We start from the raw sequence: 18,000 nt of genomic DNA on the forward strand, positions 1-18,000 counted from the left end.
GAACAAGCAGTACTACTAGACCAACCTTCTGTAGACAGCAAGGACTAAATTGATCCTTCAATCTAAACCTGAATGTAAAAGCACCAAAAAGTGGGACCTCTAAAATGGGAAATATGTCTCTATTATCTTTGACTGAGAAAAGTTAAAAACTATTGTTCCACAGATGCTAATTACAACCTAATGTGTGTGCTGTGAATGTTGTTGTTATTACTATAACAATTTTCTGGCTTAGGTCCTGGAATTAATAATACTGTCATATATTTATTTTTTTATTTTATTTTTTTAACCATAGAATCAGAACAGGAATTTCTTCATATTTTTAATCGGGCTAAAAATGAACAATATTACAACCAATGTTTTTAGACTCATTAACGAATTATAGGAAAGGAAGACACAGGAGGCCATTTGGATTTCTCTTTTTTCTTCTGTCTGTCTCTCTGTATATATTGTACATTCGATTTCAAGGGATATGTTTGTCTAAAGTTTTCCTTTTTCATAGTAGACAGCTGGGATCTATCCACAATTAGGTCAAACTGTTTCCTGGGAGTAATCTCAGTTTGTGTCCATGCCTCTGCTTTATTTATAGTCTGCATGAATCATAAGTTTGAAGCAAACCGTGGCTTATCTCCCTCTAGTTCAGTGTTTAAGACTGTGGAAGAATCCCTTTGCAACGTGGCCACTGATGGCATGGCCCCTCGTGTCGGTGGAATTGCTCCTGAAGACATCTGGCGGAAGAGAGCAACTCTTTGGGGGACCGTGCCTTTGCTCCCAGCCTGGATGCCTGTGCTTTGGAAACTGGACACTGGCTGTGGAATGGAGGCTAAAGATTCTCCCACTGTCGGATGAGGTCTCGAAATCATACTGGAAACATCGTGGGGCAAAGAAGGCTGCGAGGCAGAGAGAGGCCTCACCTCTCTCGTCAGACTAGCGTTGTGAAGAGCTTGCGTGCTCTTATGGACGTCACTCTTCTGTGATGCCACGCTGGGCATCTGCTGCGGTGGTTGGGACTGCTGCTGAGGTGGCTGCTGTAGCAGTGACAACTGGGAAGCTGTAGGTGTTGCGTACTGAAAAGTTTGGCCAGCCAGAGGGCTTTGTACCGGTGGGCTACAGACTGCAGAAGGGTAGGAGCAGGGCGAGAAAACGGCAGCTTGCTGAGGGGTCTGTGTGCTCGGTGTTGGAGAATTCAGGCTCCCGTGGGAGAGGCTGGTCACAGAATACACAGGCGGGGACTGCGTCCTGATCTGCGTTGACGAGACCGTGGTCAAAGGGCTCGAATTCAGTGCTGGCATTTGCTGCAAATTTGCCGCTGCAACAGTCTGCACCATCTCTCGGTCATGTTTCACTATCTCTTTCAAAATTTCGCTCTCCTGGTTATTGAAAACTCCAGTATTGAGATCTTTTTGGAATTTCTGGAGCAGAAGTGAATTCTTCTTTCCTTCGGGAGGTGAAATGGACATAACATAGCATGCAGGTTAGCAACCCTTTGACATGGTGGCAGATAGATGCACACGCACGCACACGCATGCACACGCATACATCAAGGTTTTAAGGCAATGACTAAAGTGATCAAACCAAGCATCAGTCACCTTCAATCAATAGCACTTAGGTTATGTTATACTGTACTTTGACCAAGAAATACAAACCAAGTGTGGGATTACGTGAAGATATCCAAAGGGGAAGTAGAAGACATGATTCTCAGTGGCTAGAGGGGCCGCTAAGATAATCAGCATTAAAAAGCAGGTTTAGCCCCTACTGAAGCAATGTCCTTCAACACATCCTTTTACTTTCTCCCATATAAAGTGAGTAATTGCCATTCACCGCCATGGCTAAACTCTTATAAGAACATACAAATTAGAGTCCTGCTGGATAAGACTAACTGGTCATCTACTGATCCTGCTTCCCTCAGTGACCAACCAGGTGCCTCTGGGAAACCCAGGAGCATGGCGCGGACTCAATACCTCTGTCTCTTGCTTTTGCTCCCCAGCAACTGGCTTGCCTTTTAACACAGATGTTCTATTTATCTATCATGACTAGTAGCTGTTGATAGAATTTGTTTATCCCACCCCCTTGAAAGAACATGGGGCACTGCTGTAGGGAGAGTGCTATGGGGCCCCTATGGTCTTTATGCAAACAAAACCTGTTTCCACAGTTGTCACTGAGTGGTCTTGCCCCCTCTATGTGTGTGCAACATGTCTTTTTGCAACATGCTCTGGGGTCTTTTGCTTTGCACCTGATGCACTATAAGAACAATCCCTGTCCCACAGTGCCACAAACACCCTGTCCATGACAACAATGGGCATTTTGCTAGTTACTGATGATGAAGACCAATGCCTACAAATATTTAGACATTTTGCTTTTATTTCTGTATGCACTTGCAAGAATCTCAATGTGCAAATATTCTTCACAATCTAATAATGACAATTTACCAAACAGTAGAAAGGAAGGGACATGGAACAACTAGATTCTAAGTGCAAGAAAGTCCATCTCTCTCCTTGTCAAGCTGTCCTAATTTCCCAAATACTAAACGTGTTATGGAAGTTATAAATACATGTGCCTGTTTAACACATTTGCTGGAACTAATTGTTAAACATTGGCAAGCAGTGACCACCAGATTGAGAGGAGTAATCTTTCCAAATGTCTGTGAACTAATATGAACCCAGTGCATATTATGTAGTACCTGGTTGTGTAACAAGTGTCACTGCATATAAATTTAATACCTCATATAAGTCTTATAGAACAGTGAATATCTATATCTATGTTTCTATATCTCCACTGCCCTTAAAGCAATTCTACTGACTTCAGTAATAACCTGAATGTTACTTGTAAAAAACATTGGAAGACCAAATAAGGTTTTTATGCAAGCAAACCCTACTGCTACAATCATAACAGAAGAGCATGATTTCATATATTCTTAGGAGTTTGTGGCAATCCCAAACCCTTGGAATAATCTGAAATTTAAATAAACAGAAACTGATTTTTGATGGAATTGGATTTCCAAGAAACTACAGAGGTTTCGGACAGTACATATCTGTGAATGTACAATTATCTAGGGAACTATCTAGGGAATTACCTAGAAAATTTGGAGGAAGTGAAATGGGGATCTGCCTTCCCCAGAGGCTGCATCAGCTCAGCATGGTGATTGGGCAATTGTCTCCATGCTACTAGTTTCATCATAAAAACAGTCTGTGGTGACATTTAGAAAATTATTAGTGGTCCTGTTAGTGTATTTATTTATGCTAGAGGCTTCTGAAATCAAATACAGAAAGCTATTACTATTCACTTAGATGAAAGATTGCATTTAGACCTTAAAATATTACTCTGAACAATATTAAAAGGGATAGCTCCCTGAAGAAAAAGAAGTTGTTTTAAATGAATGCAACAGCCAGATTATTATATGCTAAATACTGGAAGAGTCTCCAAAGGCCTAGATTAAGAGAATGGTATGTGAAACTATGGGACACAGCTGACCTAAATAAATTAATATATGCTTAATGGACAAAACAGGGGTTATATAAGGAAAATCCCTTTGAAAGGGAGTGAGGTTACTTTAGACGGTTCTGGAATGCAAGAGAAGAAATAGTATTAGGAAATCCTTTTCCATTGTTGTAGATATTGATTATATGTGTGTTTTGGTAACTATGGTTTTATAATACGTATTGATTAAATGTACATTTTTTTGTATAATAGCATAAATAAATACAGTCTGTGTAGTATTGGGCTTTCTTGAGAATGATGCTGATAGTTTCTATATGTGATCAGTAAACAATAATAATAATAATAATCAGATCCAATCTTACATTCGCAGGGGACATGAGAGAGCTTTCTTAAACTCTTTGGATTGCTTAAACTTCACTTATACTTTCTCCTTTAGAGCAACACATCTCTTATTTATAAATCAACAATGCCATCTAATGGAATGAAATAGCGGGCTATGGGTTGTTTGTTTTTCATTTTTTAATAAATTTAATATTTGATTTGGGCTGCCTATCTGTGTAGTGCCTGTAGATGTTTATTTAAAACATTTGTAACCCACTTTTCTATTAAAGTCTTCAAAGCAACATAGAAAGGAATAGAAATTACAGTACTAAAAGGCAGCCAAATAATAATTACAATCTTCTAAAATTTTTAAAAAGAGCAGACGTGAAAGACAGTTTAAAGAATAGAATTAAAACTTAAGACAAGCAGCAGTAAGATAATAAAAATGTAATTAAACAAACAAACCAGGTTTTAAATTGTCTCCTGAATGATAAAAGTGTTTGTGCTTGTCTTGGTTGTTGGGAAAGAGCATTCCAGAAATGGCATGCCATGTCTGAAAAGACCCTCTTCCTGATCGCCACCCACCTGATTTCACCTGGCAGTGCGTCTGAAAATGAGCTGCTGATCCAGCTTTGGGCTGGTTCATGTGGGAAGAGATGGTCCTTCAAGTACCATAGCCCTAGCTGCTCAGGGCTTTCAAGGACATTGAACTGAGCAGTTTCACACTGGAAACCATACAGATCTTTTATGTTTGGTGTTATATGGCTGGAATGCCAGTCTATCAGAAATCTAGCCATGGTGTTCTGAATCACTTGTAGTTCATGCAGTGTTTCTGAGAATCTCAGCTTTCTTTCCTTTTACAAGCTACTAGTCCTCATCGTTGCTTTGTGAAAAAAAAAGAAAAAAAGAAGGATGGTGCCTGTCAAAGGCTTTGGATTGTATCCAACTGTGTCCTTTCATTCATAGAAATCTCTTTGATCCAGCAGAAGATTTCAGCATGAATGAAAGAGGGGGAGGTTATTTTCACATTCCCCCTTTCCCCTTCTGGGCCCTATAAATCTGCTCCCGAGGGCTGGGGGAACCCCTGGGAAACCATGGGAGATGGCACAGTGGGCTGGAGGAGTGAGGGAGAATTAGTTAAAAAACAAAACAAAACCCTCTTCCCCCTTCCTCTGCTGGATTGAAGAGCCTTCCCTGGAATGGAAGGACACAGTTGGATACAAATCTGAAGGCTTCAGGAGGATCTTCACCCTGCATGGTAATTTGTATCGCCTTTAACCCTCCTACAGTGCTATGCTATGCATCTCTACTGGGAAGTCAGCGCCATGGAGTTCAATGGGTCTTACTCACAGGTAAGTGTGTACAGGATTGCAGCCATAGTGTCTTTTATCAACACCCACGGCCTCCTGCAAAAACGTTTAGAATTCAGCAAAAGCTGAAACGTATACTTCTTCTATACATTACAATAAGTGCTGAAAGCAAGTGAGCTTCCTTTCCTCTTTCTCATGTCTGCAATGCAACGTGCAAAGAGAGATGGGGAGAGTCACGTGTACCACTGGACAAGGGGGGTGAACATGTTGCAGGTAAACGGAGCCACAGAGCTCCCCCTTTTACACAGTGTAACCGAAGAGGGAAAAGACAGCTCCCATGCATGCTGACGAAAGTATGCAAACTAAGCAATGCTAGGTGGACTAATAATTCATGCCACCCTATGAGCTTCAGAAGATCTGGCCGTTCCACGGCGTGGCAGTCAAAGTGCGCTTGAGCAATTTTTGTGAGCAGAAATTGGTGGGCATCATTCTTCTCCTCTCTACATATATACGTATGCTGCCAAGCTTGCGCCAAATCATATTACTATATTTATTTATATGCCACTGTTAAGAGAAACCAAAATGGCACAAGACAATGTTTTAGATTTTCCAGACCCAAAAGAGGAACAGATTTGTGTCTGGTTAAGGATATGAAAATAAACACGTACCGATCCTATCCAGCCTGTCAATGGCTACAGTTTCAAATGCTCTTCTCATCATGGGGTACTCCTCCAGAACCTCATTGAAGTTGTCCACGGAGAGAGAATACAGCCGGCAGTACGTGTCAGCTCTGACACTGGCAGTGCGGCGGCCCTTGGTCAAAAGGCAGATCTCTGGGGTGAAGGAAAGAACGGAACACAGAAAGGGGAAACAGAACATACAGTTAATGATGGTAGCTGAAAACTGAGACAATAAAAAGGTAATTATTGAAACCCAGATAAAATATTTTCTGCACTTTCGAAGGAACCATGTGGTAAGGGAATGACTTACTTCCTCATTTCGATATACAGATGTTTTCTGTTTTCACCCAATGACTGCCTTTGCCAGCCTAGTGACCTCCAGCTGGCTTGGACTTCAGTTTCCATCATCCCTAGCCAGCATGGCCAATGGCTGGGGATTATGGGAACTGCAGTCCAATAAATCTGAAAGGCAGCATGTCGGCAAAGGCTGCTCTAGAATATAGAAACAATAACACACAACTCTGGTAAAGTAAAATACTTCAACAGAAGGTAATTTATGTGAAGTACCCTTACAATGCAACAGGAGTTTCCGGGCCTTTTTCTTACCAACCCCTCTCTATAGGTGCAGGTCCCACATGATCTGCACCATGGGGGAGTTACTGTGGTTCATAGAACTTCCATCTCTATCGGCAAAAAACCACTCCTCCTTGGAGCAGGACTTGAGGGGCTACACCTGGTGTTGGGCCATAGAGAGAGATTGGGGATGCTGCCCAACAGCCTCCCTGACTGAGCTGGGGGAGGTGATCTCAAATGTGCTGTTGGAGGAACCCAGAAGGTAGTTCTGGGTGACTTCAGCTTCCATGCTGAGACTGCCTCTGGCGCTCCAGCTCGGGACTTCATGGCCTCCATGACAACCACGGGGCTGTCTCAGTTTGTCATTGGCCCAACGCATGAAACAGGGAATACCCTTCATTTGTTTTTTGCTCCAAGCTGTGAGATGAGTAATCTGAAAAGGCAGCGGGGGGGGGGAGGTCTAAGTAACCCCATTGTCATGGTGAGATCATTTTCTGTTGAGATATGAACTCACGGTGTTCCTTCCATCCTGCAGGGGTGGGGGACCCATTTGGATGGTCCGCCCCAGGAGACTGATGGAATCTGATGGATTTCTGAATGCTCTTGGGGATTTTCCAGTGGAGAAAGCTGGTGATCCAGCCAAGGCCCTAGCCTCACGATGGAACAGTGAGATGCAGAGAGCTATCAACTTGCTTGCTCCCAAGTGCTCTCTCCAGTGCTGTGGAGCCCATTCTGCTCCCTGGTATACTGGGGAGCTACGGGCAATGGAAGAGGCTGGACATCAGCTAGAGCACAAATGGCACATGTCTCAAAGTGAAGATGACCATTTTTGTGGGATCAGTTTCAGTTGTTGTGGTCTGATGCTATAGACAAGGATAGACAGCAATGCAACCAACTACGTGCCCTCTCGATCCTTGCCCATTCTGGCTAAAAAAAGCTAGCTGATGGGGTATGACTGGCTGGGTCCAGGGTGTGGTGAATGCTTCCCTTTGGGAAGGGGTAGTCCTTGCTGTCCTTAAGGAGGCAGTAGTATGACCATTCCTGAACAAGCCCACTCTGGACCCAATGGTATTAGACAACTACTGCCCAATTGCAAATACTAGGGATGTCAGAGAATTCCGCGACGGATCTCGATGAGGCTGAATGCAAGTGCAAATCGGCCCCCCAAAATCCATTGCAGAACGAAGCCCCCGCCTCCTCCAACCCATGAAAGTCAGATGGCACGAAGCCCCCACCCCACAAAATAGCACGAAACGGAGCACTTGCCTGCTCCCGTCGGCACCGACTTGCGAATGGCGGCCACCCTGCGGCCACCATTTGCTTCCTCTTTCATGCCATGATAGGCTACGTAAATACGTATGTTAGCCTATCATGACTAACGCAGGGACGCCTTTTGCGTCCCTGCGGAGGCATGATAGGCTACATAAGTATTTACGTAGCCTATCACGGCAGGCTAAAAAACAACAATACGCGTACGCAAATGGCGGCGGCTACGGCCGCCACCATTTGCGTTCCTTATTTTTCGCTGTCTTAGTCTACATAAATATTTACGTAGACTATTACGGACAAAATAAATTGGAATGCAAATAGCATAGCGGGCGCTATTTGCATTCCCCTTTATTTATTTACGTGTTGTTGTTTTTTTTTACCCAGAGCCCTCCGCGGCCGGAAATCCGGCTGCGGATGGCTCTGGCTTGGGCCTGTCCGGCTGCTCCACGGAGCCGCCGCGGAGCACAGCCAGACGGTCGAGGATTCCGGGGGGGGGGAGGAACGGAGCGCCTCCCCCCCGTCGAGAATTCCGGCGGGAGGGACGGAGCATCTCCCCTCCCACCGCGAAGCAGATCTGCAAAACGGTAAGTGACTTTCTTACATTCCTAGCAAATACCCCTTTCTTAAGGAAGGTTCTGGAGAGGGTAGTGGCAGATTGGAGAGCCAGTGTGGTGCAGTGGCTAGAGTGTTGGACTGGGAGCCTGGAGGTCCAGGTTCTAGTCCCCATTCAGCCATGGAAGCTCACTCGGTGACTTTGGGCCAGTCACTGACTCGCATCCCAACCCACCTCACAGGGTTGTTGTTGTGAGGATAAAATGGAGAAGGAGGACTATGTACGCCGCCTTGGGTTCCTTAAGGAGGAAAAAAGGCGGGATATAAATGTAATAAATAAATAAATAAATAAATAAATAAATAAATATTGATTGATTGATTGCAGGCACTCTTGGAGAATACTGATGATCTAGACCCATTTCAGTCTGGATTTCATCCTGGTTATGGGAATGAATCAGCCTTGGTTGCCCTGATGGATCACATTCATTCATTCATTCATTCATTCATTCATTCACTATACCGCCCAATAGCCGAAGCTCTCTGGGCGGTTCACAAAAATTAAAACCAAACACAATAAAACAATTTAAAATATATAAAACATTAAAACCACAATATAACAATACAACCACAATAAACCTAGCAGCAGTGCAGGAGTTTAAAATACAAAATTTTAAAAAAGCAAAGCTAAAAGACTAGAAAGCTAAAATGCTAAAATGCCTGGGAAAATAAAAAGGTCTTCACCTGGCGCTGAAAGGAATACAATGTAGGTGCCAGGCGAACCTCACCAGGGAGCTCATTCCAGAGCCAGGGTGCCACAGCAGAAAAAGCCCTCCTCCTAGTAGCCACCCGCCTCACTTCCTTTGGCAGGGGCTCACGGAGAAGGGCCGCTGACGATGATCTTAAGGTCCGGGCAGGCACACATGGGAGGAGGTGATCCTTCAGGTAACCCGATCCCAAGCCATTAAGGGCTTTAAATGTTAATACCAGCACTTTGAATCGGGCCCGGAAATGGACTGGCAGCCAGTGCAGCTGAAAAAGTACTGGCGTAATATGAGCTCGCAGGCCAGTCCCTGTTAACAACCTTGCTGCCCTATTTCGGACCAGCTGAAGTTTCCAGGCCGTTTTCAAAGGCAGCCCCACGTATAACACATTGCAGTAATCCAGATGAATAGTTATCAGAGCATGGATAACTGTAGCTAGGCTATCTCTGTCCAGATAAGGGCGTAGTTGGTATACCAGCCTAAGCTGATAAAAAGTGCTCCGTGCCACTGAGTTCACCTGTGCCTCAAGTGACAGTTCTGGATCCAAGAGCACCCCCAAACTACGAACGTGATCCTTTAGGGGGAGTGCAACTCCCTCCAGAACAGGTTGAATATCACCTAGCCGGGCAGATGAACCACCCACTAACAGTACATCCATCTTGTCTGGATTGAGTTTCAGTTTATTGGCCCTAATCCAGTCTATTACCATGCCCAGGCCCTGATTCAGAACAGCCACTGCCTCACCTGGTTTTGATGAGAAAGAGAGGTAGAGCTGGGTGTCATCCGCATATTGATGGCACCTCAGGCCACACCTCCGGATAACCTCCCCCAGTGGTTTCATGTAGATGTTAAACAGCATAGGGGATAAAATAGAGCCCTGTGGAACCCCATGGCACAATTGCCATGGCACAGAGCAATAATCCCCCAGCACCACCTTCTGGAATCGGCCATCCAAGTAGGAGCAGAATCACTGTAGTGCAGTGCCTCCAACTCCCAACCCAGACAACCTATCCAGAAGGATACCATGGTAGGGATGGCAAAGAATTCCGCCACGGATCTTGGTGAGGCCGAATGCCAGTGCATTCGGCCCCCTGAAATCTGTGGTGGAATGGCCTGCCACCCCCCCGTGGATCCCACCCCAGGACGAGACTTACCTGGGACGGATCTTCTGACCGGCTGCCGCTGCCGCCATTTGCAGTCTTGTCAGGTTTTTTTTTTTTTACAAGACGTGATAGGTTACGTAAAGACTTACGTAGCCTATCATGTCTGGCTTAAAAAAAAAAACGCGTACGCAAATGGCGGTGGCTACGGCTGCCGCCATTTGCGTTCCTTATTTTTGGCCGTCTTAGTCTATGTAAATATTTACGTAGACTAAGACGGCGAAAATAAGGGGAACGCAAATAGTGTAGCGGACCCCAGGGGTCCCCAATGTGTTAGGATCAGTTGGCACATTTGGAATTTTGAAAGACTGTCATGGACGCTTTCATAAATGGGCTGCCGTGGTGGAACTTGCCCATTCACAAAATGGCTGCCATGGTAAGTCACAAAAGACATATTTCATGGAGGCTAGCACTTCTCTTTGCAACATGCCACCCTCCCAGTATTATATTATTATTATTATTATTATTATTGTTATTTTTAAAAAATAAGGAGGGGCAGGGAGCCTGGTGGGTGCCAAAAGTCATGTCTGTGGGCACATTAGTGCCGATGGGCACCCCACTGGAGAGCCCAGGTATAGACTGATGTAGCAATACTCTTCATGCTGATGGGACTGTATGAGGCAAGGCGAAAACCTGGACAGAAAACTGGGGTATAGGGAGGGGTCTTAGTCTGACTCCTATGCTCACTCCAGGTTTGCTCTTGCCATAGGTAACAGCATGCATTCCTTCAAAAGAAGTGTTGTTGTTAATGCACACTAGCTGTATGCCTAGGGATGTACAAAAGTCACTTACCGTTTTGTGGATCTGCTTCGTGGTGGTGGGGGAGGTGCTCCGTCCCTCCCCCCGGAATCCTCGATGGGGGGGAGGTGCTCCGTCCCTCCCCCCGGAGTCCTGCCTGGCCGGCTCCGCTCCGCGGGGATTCCACGGAGTTTCTGGCCAGCTCCGCCCGCAGCCGGACATCCGGCCGTTGGGCAACAGGGACGCAAATGGCGGCTGCCGTAGCCGCTGCCGTTTGCGTCCCTGTATTTAACCATGATAGGCTACGTAAAGACTTACGTAGCCTATCACTTCTGGGTAAAAACAAAAACAAAAAAACACATACGCAAATGGCGGCGGCTACGGCGGCCGCAATTTGCGTTCCTTATTTTTCGCCGTTTCAGTCTACGTAAATATTTACGTAGACTACTACGGCGAAAATAAAGGGGAACGCAAATAGCGTAGTGGGCGCTATTTGCGTTCCTTTTTGATTCGCCGTTTTAGCCTACGTAAATATTTAAATAGTTAGCCAAAAAGCAGAGAAATGTTGTGTGATTTCAGCTTTCATGTGATTTGTTTAGCTGGGCTCCCTCAGTGAACATGCACAGCTTCACACCAACATTGAAAAGTTCAAAAATGCTGCTTAGCTCTAATTAAAAGTATGCACCAATATCATTCATGTCTGCACATCTCTTTCAGTTACTTGGCCTTTCTGAACAATTGCTCCAGTAAACTTTTTTTTAAGGATGGCTAATCACTATCGTAATGAGAAAAGGCAATCTGAAGGCACCAAGGCAATGCTAAAAATCTCAGTTTATTTCTGCAGGCCCAAACTTCACATAGTAATAATCAGAGGTTGAGTTAAATGGAAACTCTTGATTTGTTCTCCCCCTAAAACAGATGGAATCTCCAAAGCAAGATCAGTTATAATGCAGACACAGCCTTTGGAAAGTAGAATTAATATATGCAGTCATTAAGTAAAGCATATACTGGGCTTTTCAGAAAGAGGGCGTATATGTTCTTCATCAGTGTACAAGCTGTGTCTCGGTACAGACAAAATCCAGATAGGAGTTGATTTCTATGGGATTTAAACCCTAAAATAGTTCATAGAATTACAAACAAAGTCCACCATGGCTAAAACTCGGCAAGAAAAAAGGTACCCGAAGTCCACTCAAATTGCTGTATCCCTTCCCCAAACACTAATTAGGGCAATACATCCCACCTTCCTGATAAATTTCACTCACCAACACTCACTTGATGACCCTGAAAATTCCTTGGACAAAACCCCTGAACGTTTGCTTTAGGCAAAATGTTGGGTGCCCATGCACCTGAAGGGCGGAGTCAAGAAGCGAAGGGGTGGAGCCCACAGAAAAGCGATGTTAAGGTGTACTGTACTTCCATGTGCTTACAAGTCACCTGCCATAACAAAACCCATCCATCATGATACTAACTAGGCCAACAGAGATCACCCTTACACAGCCTAGAGTACATTTGTGTCACAAGCATCACGGAAGAACTAAAAGCGCATTAGTGTGCATGGAGCTTAAGGGTTTGCATGAGGCAACAAGGAAGATTGTATCAATCTCTCACATGAGCCTTGATCCTAGCTTTCCTTTCTGTCAAGCCATTTCTCATTTTCCCCCCACAGGAAATTGGTTCAAGATGGGCACCACTGTACCTGAAACACATTTAATTGAAGCCACTACATGAAATGGTGAGGAAGAATGCTGACTGGGTTCTCTGGACCAGGAGTGAGAAACACTGGAGCCCCCCCTCTCCCCGCTACACACACACAACTTTACTCCAATTATTAATGCTATTTCTACCTGAAAAAGAAGAATGACTCACTCTTCAAGATACTGTAATGCCTAGCTGACAATGCAACACCGATCCAATTATTGCCAGATAATTTCCAACACAAAATTACACCTCCCAATGTAATTACTCATCATGCAATGTTATATCAGTATTTGATTAAAAACTGAAAATAAGACATCAACAAAGCCAGCAGGCAGTCACCCCATGACAATAATCTGCCAAGGCCTGGGACAACACCACTTCCCAGGTATATTTGTATATTTTTCCAAACCCATTTCAATTCCCATCCAAGAAAATGAGTGCGGCATCCTTAGCTGGTCTGTCTTCCTTTCCCATCACTGATGATTTGTGGCCAAGGCACACCAAATCTAAAGAGGAACTCTCAATAATAGTATGGCATGCTCCCTAGTGATATTTAAGAAACATTTGAGCCACAGATCTGCCTGTTGTTGATCATTTGTTCTATGGAGCTCAAAAAGACTTCTTCTATTTGATAGGTATAGTTTCTCATGCAGTTAGGGTTAAATAAGCTTGGGGGTTTTTTGGCGAAGCCCAAAAATAAATGTTGGTTCTGCTGATTTAAACATAAATTCCAAGGTTATGCTTCAATGTTATGGAGCTGGTATAGTATAGGGGCTGGACAAGGACTGGGGTTGACCCAGGTTCAAGTACCCAGTTAACTGTGAATCTCCTGGAGTTACCTTACGCTAGTCACTCTGTCTCAGCTATTTTACAGGGTTTTTGTGAGGATAAAATGGGGGGGGGGGCATTTTATCCTCACAACACCACCTTGCGTTCCTTAGAGGAAAGGTGAGATATAAATAATGCAAAAGGTAGCGGGGAGGAAGTGTTCAATTGTATTTTATTTATCGCTTAAGTTCTGCATGGATTGCCCAAGCTGTTATACATTGGTGTGCAACAGTACATTTTTTATACTTCAGCCTCATCCAAGCATTGCCAAGCCGTTCCTGTCATCTGGTGCAGAAATTCAGATGATAGGGCTATAATGAATTATATCCTTCCAGCCGAGGAAAGCTGACTTCAGCTTTAATTTCTCAGCAGGGAGTGGATGTTTCATCATGTACCAGGAATATTATGTTGCTGTCTAAACAGGCAAGCCGTTTATCTAGGCCATATGGCAGCTTTCACAAGGCAAGAAAAGAAAAGGACTCAGCCAGGTCTACCTTTTGAAGGGCCAAGTCTTGCCTTACCACTGTGAGGTTCACTGGATAAGAAGCACATTCTTTAAAACTTATATATCATGGAAATTATAAAACATTATTGATGGCATGTTAAAACTATTTATTGATGTTTTTTTCTAATCCTCCTTTTCGTTACAGATTAAAGACTTTTTAAGAATCCCCAGCAAACAGATTTTCCCCACACTAAGTAAATGGTTGAAGGATTCAATAAGATACTTCCGTAATATGCACTTCCTTCTCCCTTATGAAGACTATTTCAAACTCCTGCATCTGTTGTAGTTCTTAGTTCAGAAATGGTAAGGAATTAGGTTTGTAGTGCCCACTTATATTAGAAAGGGAACATAAGAAGAGCCCTGACGGATCAGGACAGGAGTCCATCTGCTGCAGCATCCTGTTTCCCACACAGTGGCCAACCAGATAGATGCCTTTTGGAATTCCATAAACCGGGTATGAAGGCCATGGGCCTCTCTCTTGTTGCCCCCCCCCCCCTGCAGCTAGTATTCAGAAGCATCCTGCAAACTGGGTTTAAATGTTAGCTAACGTCCCTTTGTATCTAGAACACTTAAGAGACAGCTTCTTTTCTTACATTCTATCATTCAGTGATAGAATGCCAGGTTTGTGGGGACCCAGGACAAGATACCTTCTAGAAGCTCCCCCTGCCCTGGGAGCTCCCACCCCCCACACAATTCCCCAGCTGCTCTGCTGCTGCCTGCTCTGCCCTTGGGTGCTCCACCACCCTTCTCCCACTCCTCCTCCCCTGCTGCCCTGCCACAGGCTTACCGAGCCAAAGGAAGAGGAGAGGCATCCCTTTTTTTCTTCCCCCCAAAACTGAGTGGGTGGGCATGTTACTGCATAATGCCTGCCATGGCTCCAACTGCACCTGCCACCTTTGCTTTCCCACAGAGGCTCCAACTGCACCTGCCACTACCTTGGCAGCAGGCACTTCGCTGTACAGTACAACCATCTGACTAAATGTTAAAAGGGGGGGAAGGCCCCTTTCCTGCTGTTGTCTGGTAAGTTCGGGGAGAGGCAAGCAGGCAGGCATGCTATAGGTCCACCCGCTGTGGAAGCTCCAGGTGTGCCCATCATCTTCATTTTTCCAGAGTGCTTCTGGGCCCCATGCGGGGAAGCCTCAAATCTGTCTGTTCCAGTGCACTCTTGAGCACATCTGACTCTCTGAAATCTAGATGCAAGCATATTTCTGCAGCTCTATTGTCTATCATGTTTGGATGGCTCAGGGCAGCACGCAAGGTGTCCTTATCTTATTCTCACCATAAAAATGTACAGTGGGGACTTAGTCAAGACGCTGTTTCTCGGCATGAAGTTACCCAATACACTTCATGGCTGAGCAGGGATTCAAATGTTAGTTTCCCACATCTAAAAGTAAAAACACCACCACCACCACCCTGGTGCACTGGCCTTCCTGAACCTAAGCATATAACCAACATTTGATGAGCTTAAAGTTAACATTGTGTGACAATGCTTTCATGGCTAGTAATATGCTTTTTTTTTTTCAGCATCACAAAGTGTAGAAACATATAACCATGCAAAGTAAGCGCAGAACGACAGACTGCACTACAAAGTACAAGCCAAGACTGAATCTCTTTTCATGGATCTCATGCAAATGATGTGGTGGTTTCAGAATACCCAGAGCCTAGTTAAATGGAATTCTCTTGTGCATAATGTAACATAATGTGTTACCTTCCAGTTCACAGTTCATAATTTACCAGTACTTGATCTAGAAAACAATGAGAGTTACTCCTCTAAATTAGGATAATGGGATAGGACAAGGCAGTTTTGCATAATTTGCTTTTTGCAAACTAATTGAAAGCACTATCCAGTTCTGGCATATCTGAACCACTGTCAGAAAGAATATAAACAAAATAATAATAATAATAATAATAGTGATAATATGAAATAAGGAGTGCTGGTGAAATGATATACTGCAAACAACTGCAAAATAGTTACACTGGCTCTTTTGTCTAATCAGCACCCAACAAAACTGACTTGGCAAGTTGTTGTTGTTGTTCAGTCGTTAAGTTGTGTCCGACTCTTCGTGACCCCATGGACCATAGCACGCCAGGCCTTCCTGTCCTCCGCTCTCTCCCGGAGTGTGCTCAAGTTCATATTCATTGCATGCTATCTAGCCATCTCATCCTCTGCTGTCCCCTTCTCCTTTTGCCTTCAATCTTTCCCAGCATCAAGGTCTTTTCCAGTGAGTTTTCTCTTCGCCAAAATATTTGAGCTTCAGCTGCAGTATCTGTCCTTCCAATGAGCACTCAGGGTTGATTTCCTTTAGGATTGAGACTTGGCAAGTACATTGGCTTAAAAAGTTTCTGGATTGCAGTGTTCAGTCTTATTTCAAAAATACATGAAATTCACTCATGGAAGGTGCTTCTCCCTGCTTTTCAAGAATTCTCTCTTTCTCCTCAGCCTCTGCACCCCTAACAGCCTACCCCATTCAGTAGGGTCTCCCTCACCCCTCTGTATTGCATTTTCTGGGGGCTGGAGGGGTTGCTGTGGGGAGAAAGGGTGGAAATGTACACTTCCACCCCTCACCCCCCCACTGCACATGCCTAGATCTAGAGCCAACCCATAGTACCTAAACACTATAATAAACACTGTAATACTTGCTTAAAAAGAGAAGGTTTTCTCTTTTTAAAGCAGAGGGCAGCAGCTTTAAAGACCAGGGGAAGGGGCAAACGTGGACTATCTGCTCCTTCTTAGCTGCTGTTCTCTTTTATCTCTTTTATATGCTTTTAAACTGTTGTATATTTTATATCTTAATATTTTAATATGTGCCTGGGAGGACTATTGGACAACTCAGGGGGTGGGGGAGGTGCCACCATAACTGTGGTCACGGGCAGGGGGAGGTATGGCGTTGGGGGATTAACAGGCCAGTTGAGGAGAAGAGGGGCTAGACACCTTACAGCTGTCCCCTCTTCTGGTTCTTCCCCCAACCTGATGGTTCCTGGCAGCCTTACCAGTCTGCCCTCGGGTCTGGTGGTGCTGCTGCTGAATGCCAGGTCGGCCCAAAATAAGACCTCCCTCATCCATGATTTGATTGTGGATGAGGGGGCTGACCTGGCATGTATTACTGAGACCTGGGTGGGGGAACTGGGAGGGGTCACTCTCTCCCAGCTGTGCCCTCCTGGGTACTCAGTGCAGTACCAACACCGACTTGAGGGTCGGGGAGGGGGGGTTGCCGTGGTCTATAGGAATTCAATCTCCCTCTCCAGGCTTCCTGCTCATTCGAGTGCAGATCTTGAGTGTCTGTACCTTGTGTTGGGTACCCGGGACAGATTAGGGATTCTGTTGGTGTACCGCCCACCCCGCTGCCCATCAGACTCCCTGCCTGAGCTGACGGAGGTGGTCTCGGACTTGGTGTTGAGGACCCCCAGGATGATGGTCCTGGGGGATCTCAACTTCCATGCCGAGGCCGCTGTATCCGGGGCGGCTCAGGACTTCATGGCCGCCATGACAACCATGGGGCTGTCCCAACATGTCATTGGCCCAACGCATATAAAAGGACACACGCTTGATCTGGTTTTCTCGACTGGGCAGGAGGATGGTGATCTGAAAGTAGAGGAATTAACATCTGTCCCTTTGTCATGGTCAGATCACTTCCTGCTGAGGTTTAGACTTCTGGCGGCCTTTCCCCTCTGCAAGGGTGGGGGACCTATTAAAATGGTCCGCCCCCGGAGATTAATGGATTCCGTTGGATTCCAGAGGGCTCTGGGGGATTTTCCTGCTGGTATGGCTGGTGCTCCTGTTGAAGCCCAGGTCGCTCTGTGGAATGCAGAGATGACTCAGGCGGTTGACACGATCGCACCCAAGCGCCCTCTCCCTCTGAGCAGAGCCCGGCCAGCTCCTTGGTATACACCTGAGCTGAGGGCAATGAAGCAAGAGGGGAGACGGCTAGAACGCAGGTGGAGGAAAACTTGTGCTGAGTCTGACCGAACACAGGTAAGAGCCCACTATCGAGCCTACTCTGTGGCGGTGAGGGTGGCAAAGAGGCAGTTCTTTTCCATCAGCATTGCATCTTCTCAGTGTCGCCCGGCGGAGCTTTTCCGAGTGGTTCGCGGCCTGTTACATTCTGGGCCAGGGAGAGAGACGGTGGAACCCTCAGTAGCACGCTGTGACGGGTTTGCGCGGCACTTTGA

At 45.3% G+C, this 18,000-nt stretch overlaps 1 protein-coding gene across 1 annotated transcript in view; it reads right to left on the reverse strand.

Moving 5' to 3' along the window:
• Window positions 1–284: 284 nt before the first annotated feature.
• The window catches only part of HCN1 (hyperpolarization activated cyclic nucleotide gated potassium channel 1), a 309,640-nt gene continuing 291,924 nt past the window's right edge, over window positions 285–18,000 (reverse strand). The window contains exons 7-8 of the mRNA XM_084832057.1: window positions 5,735–5,899; window positions 285–1,435 (exon numbers count right to left, since the gene is read on the reverse strand). Coding sequence (XP_084688183.1) covers window positions 597–1,435; window positions 5,735–5,899 — 1,004 coding nt within the window. The 3' untranslated portion in view covers window positions 285–596. The remainder of the gene's footprint in view (window positions 1,436–5,734; window positions 5,900–18,000) is intronic.

Source organism: Heloderma suspectum, chromosome 2, assembly GCF_057233095.1.
Source record: "Heloderma suspectum isolate Gila_16-S chromosome 2, 16-S_ref, whole genome shotgun sequence".
NCBI lineage: Eukaryota > Metazoa > Chordata > Lepidosauria > Squamata > Helodermatidae > Heloderma > Heloderma suspectum.